General features: G+C 53.8%; 1 protein-coding gene across 1 annotated transcript; it reads right to left on the bottom strand.

The window, feature by feature from the left end:
• Positions 1 to 113: 113 nt before the first annotated feature.
• On the bottom strand, positions 114 to 4,456 carry GNI_170260 (alpha/beta hydrolase family protein; the record flags this gene model as incomplete). Its single annotated transcript, XM_011134987.1, has 1 exon — positions 114 to 4,456. A coding segment is annotated over one exon (4,343 nt), but the record flags the coding sequence as incomplete, so codon positions are not given.
• Positions 4,457 to 4,702: the final 246 nt, after the last annotated feature.

Genomic DNA, 4,702 nt, shown 5'->3' with positions numbered 1-4,702 from the left:
GGCGGAACTTGAGCACATTCCGCCAAAGTCGTAAGCCACAATGATAACTGTACACAAAGTAACCCATAAAATACTCGTTTGTGACGTAGTCCGTGTCCTTCAGCAGCTCGTACAAAGAACTCGGTATCGCATCCAAAATGCCCGTGTACTTCCCTTCCAGGCCCTCGTATCCCACCGGGCTGTGCGGATACCACAGCGCACACATATACGCCTCCGCTGTCTCTACACCGTCCTCTGTCGCAGTCGCAACGTCCTTGGCCGCAACGTCCTTGGCCGCAACGTCCTTGGCCGCAACATCCTTGGCCGCAACGTCCTTGGCCGCAAAGTCATGGGCCGTGTTACTCTCGTCCGGCCGTCGTCGAATCGGCAGCCGTCGTGTGAGACCACATTCCACAGCATTCTTCCACTGTCTCTTGGCCGAGTCCTCCTCCACTGTGTCCGACGGAACCCCCGCAGCGCCATTCTGGTCATAATCGGCGATCTTTTGGACCTCCGCCTCTGTTAGTTTCGTCATCCACTTCACGGCGGATGTAGACACGGCCGGAGCATCTAACGGGCCAAAATACATCTCCAGACTACTTGGGTCTACCAAGGCCCGGAGCAGACAGCGAACTAGCTTGTCCCGGTCCATAGTAAACGGAAACTTCACAGGAACCATGTTGCCATCACCAACATCCAAATCCAAATCCATATCGGGGTGGCCAAATTCCAAGCTAAAAGTGTACAACGGGTGCCGCAAGTAATTCTGATCTTCGAAACGAATTGGTTCATACACGACAGGGTCCAAACGACCTTCAATCGGGTTATGGGCCTTTATATTTGCACTCGGGATCTTCACCAAATAATTCGTCCTTTTATCACTCACAAACTCACACTTGGGGAACTTGGGCGACGTGATGTATTCATTCCCATCCCCCATTGCACCCCACAGCACCACCCGGTGAAACATATACCAAGCCAAGTCAACGTCAGCAACACCCAGCTCGGCTGCCGTATTCCGCTGATCCGTCCGCTCCTCCATCTCTACTTGACGCTGTATACATTTGGCAAACAGCTTTTTTTTCACCGCGAATTGGGCCAGAAGATTATAGAAGACATCTTCTGGTACGGATCTCTGATTACTGCATTTGGATAATATTTTGCACACGTGTGTGTCTCGCTCCAATTTGAATAGTTGCGCTGTCAAAATCTGAAACTCAGCTCGATTTTGAGGCACTCTCCGGGGAATGGTGTACTTCGGAACGTGATACAAGGCTTCAAACAACATATTGATGGTTTTCTCGTGGTGGCCTGGGACCATGGCCATTGGAAATAGCCAAATCATGGGAGGGCACAAAGCGAAGAGTCTTCCGATTAAGTCATAAATATCCCGAACGACAGACCCGACAAGTCCAATTTTGAGAATATTGTTACCTACCAAGGGGTCTAGATCCGCAACCAACTTGCCAGTCCTCGAATTACCGCGCGTTCCATCTGAAACGGATAAGGACATGAACGGATACCATATATCGGATGACCAGGAGGAAGTTATGCAGCAATCAATGGTGTTCATAAAGCGATTCGACCACAGCGCCTTTCGACATAAATACGCTTCAAACTTGGAGTGAGGTCGGGACTCCGTGGGTCTGTACCCACCGCCCAACAGACCCGCCACCATGCTGCTGTCCGTTGCACTGCCGCCGCCGCTACCGCTGTCGCCCGCGGCCGCTGCGGGGCAGTCGCCCAAGTTGTCGCCGGCTCCGAGTTCGAAATCTAAGAACGTCTTCACCAAGTCTCCGGCCAATGCCGTGCGTACTCGCGCCTCCACGGCCTGTTGAAATACCGGAACGAGCATGTACTCTGGAAACGGAAAGAGATCGCACAAGGTTTCGCACAACCCAAAGTTCGTCTCCACCCGGTCACTGAAGACCGCCGTGCCGTTCGGAATGTACGTCGCGTCCACTATGGTCAGAGGCGCCGCCCCGGCGCCGGCACTGGACACTTTTCCCGAAGAGACATCCACGTACTGGCGCTGGCAAGTCAGCAAAAAACCGTTTATGAACACTCCGTAAACGTTGTATCCGCTAGTCTGCAAGGTCCTCTGACCGCTTTGGCCTGTCTCTGGACCACGGATGCCAGACAGCTTGGACTCCAGCTCCACGTCGCCGGAAATGCACATGGCCAACAACGCCTCCTCCTTCAACACTCCATCCTCAGCGACCTGGACAGGGGCCATTGTCGGGTCGGCCATTGACGGATCGGTCATTGCCGGAGTGTTTTGCCGGAAGACCAGGTAGACGCAGGGGAGCGCCGCAGTGAGAACGAGGTGTCTGAGGGCCGACGTGGTGACGTGTCCTATTTTGGAGAACTTGCCTGACCGGGTTATGTTGGTGCCTGCCGCTCGGTTGCCGTTGCCGGAGCGTTCCTCGTCTCTGAAGAGTTTCCTGCGTTGTTTGTGGATGTAGTGGGCTACGCTGCCGACAACCCGGATTTTGTTGTGGACGAAGCAGTGCGAGATGTCCTGATGGCACGTGATGAAGTCGGAGAGTCTGTTAGTCTTGGGACTGACGAAGAGTTCGAAGAGGGTGTTGAGGAAGCCTTGTCGAAGTTCTCCGCGGAACGCGCCGTTGTACACGAGTCTGTCTTGGAAGTAGTTGAGGCGCTTGATGTCGCCTGCGTCCTCTTCTTGGGCGTCGCAGGACCGGGAGACGAGGTGCCAGCATTTGCCGATGTTTCCGTGCGTGGTGGCCGGCCATGTGTCCGGTCGCAGTGCGCCTCGGATGCTGTGCTCGCTCACGCGGACAACGAAGTCATGTCGGTACTCCATGTCGTGGTGTCCGACTACTTCGTACACGTTATGCACAGTGGGGACTTTATTGCCGTCTTGGTTGAAGGTGCTGTTCAGGTAGTCGTACGGCTCGACGGCCATGGTCCCTCTGAGTCTGACGGGTTTGGAATAAGCCACCCAGATGTACGTTTCAAGGCGCTCCGGCCACAGGAACGGTTTTGTGCACGGTAGCTGGTCCGTCACTTTCCTCGAATTATACAAATACGCCGGCAGAAATGGTTCTCCCCTTAACCGCCTTCTGAACCTTGTGAACGTGGGGGCATCAGCATTCGTATCTGCGGCACCAGTGGCCACGGCAGCTGCACTCACTTCGCTCGCGTGCTCTCCCACGTCTGGCACATTGAGCGTCAGCGCATTCCCGTTAATGTAGCGCAAAGCACACGCATCGCTGATATCTGGCCTGTACTGCTTCATGATATCAAGGGGAAACGGCGGACCTGCCTCAATGAACGGGTGAGTATACAGTATATACGAACGATCCGACGAGTTAGTGGGCAGCGAGACTCTGTGGCATTGCGGTACCACGTAGAACTTGAGGAAATGAATGATCGGTCCAATTATGTCCCGACTCAGGTCAAAATTATTGTGGTCGGAGTCGGGAGGGAAAACGCCCATTTTCGCACCCCCTGCATACTCTTGCAACATTTTCCGGGATCCATGCCAGTCGAACATCTCATCTTGCTTCCCGTGAATTATTAGCAAACGTGTGTGCACACGTTTTAAGGAGGTCTCGTTGTTATAGCTGGTGTCGGGAATCACGACGCGTGACATCACGTTGCCGACGAAGGAGGAGGCGGCGCTCCTAATGGACAGCAGGGGACACTGTAAGATGAGGCCACCGAGTTGTGCGCCAGAGCTGCCCAGTTGCGGGCCCATGGCGGGGCATTCGTGGTTGTTAACGCATCGGCAAATTTGAAATTCGAAATCGTCGGTGAATTCTTGATAAAAGGAGTTTTTTGGATAAATCTCTCCTCCTGGATGAATATCGAAGCAAACTCCTTTATTGGCGGGTTCGTCGGTGCCTAGGTCGCGCGGGAATCGATTATAACCGATGGGGTCCCAGGCGAAGCAGCGGCATCGGTCGATAGTCCTGAAATTAGTGGTAGCGCTGGAGGTTCGTTGATTTGCAGCATTGATGCTAGGACATAGGTTGTTTTTTCCCAGTTGGAAAGAGAGTTTCCTGCCGTCGATTTTTTTGGCGAGCCTGGTGAGGATTCCACTGCCTATGCTGCACCCCCAGAAGACGATATTCTGTAGTGGCCAGTACAGTTCCTTGAGTACGAAGCACAGGACCGATTCCGCTACGATATCCACCGCTTCTTCGATTCGGTAATTCTGACACGGTGAGCACTTGCCATACCCCGGGTACTCGAAAGCAATGATGTGGACGCCAGCCGACCGGGAAACCTGGTCGAGTTCCCTACGGCACATGCCAACGTCTGTGCCGTTTCCATGGGCATAAATGATCACGACGAACGAACCGTGTGCTGCAGGACGCACCCAAATGGGGACCAACAAACCCAACTTTAATACCGGCAAGTAAAAGAAATAGCGGTCGTCCGCTTCATGGGCGGCCTCGCATCCAGGAAACATCACCGTCTCCACTATGTTCCTAATCAATCTCGACATATGACTCCAACTCTTAGTGGTGCACACTCGTCACATGTTAGGGTGACCACATGCATAGCCAATGCTAGTAGCCCACAGCCAGGACCAACTGCAAAGAGTGAATAAGCGGCGAACGGCAATGAGCGAACGACCCGTGGTTGACGACAAGCAACGGATGAGAAGTAGCAGTTGTGATGAGGGCCGAGTGTCCACTTCAGGACGGCTGTCCGTGTTCAGGGTGGTTGTGCAGTTCGTTCAGGGCGGAAG

The sequence above is a fragment of the Gregarina niphandrodes genome (assembly GCF_000223845.1).
Source record: "Gregarina niphandrodes unplaced genomic scaffold scaffold00057, whole genome shotgun sequence".
Lineage (NCBI taxonomy): Eukaryota > Apicomplexa > Conoidasida > Eugregarinorida > Gregarinidae > Gregarina > Gregarina niphandrodes.
This window is presented reverse-complemented; position numbering and strand designations above follow the sequence as displayed.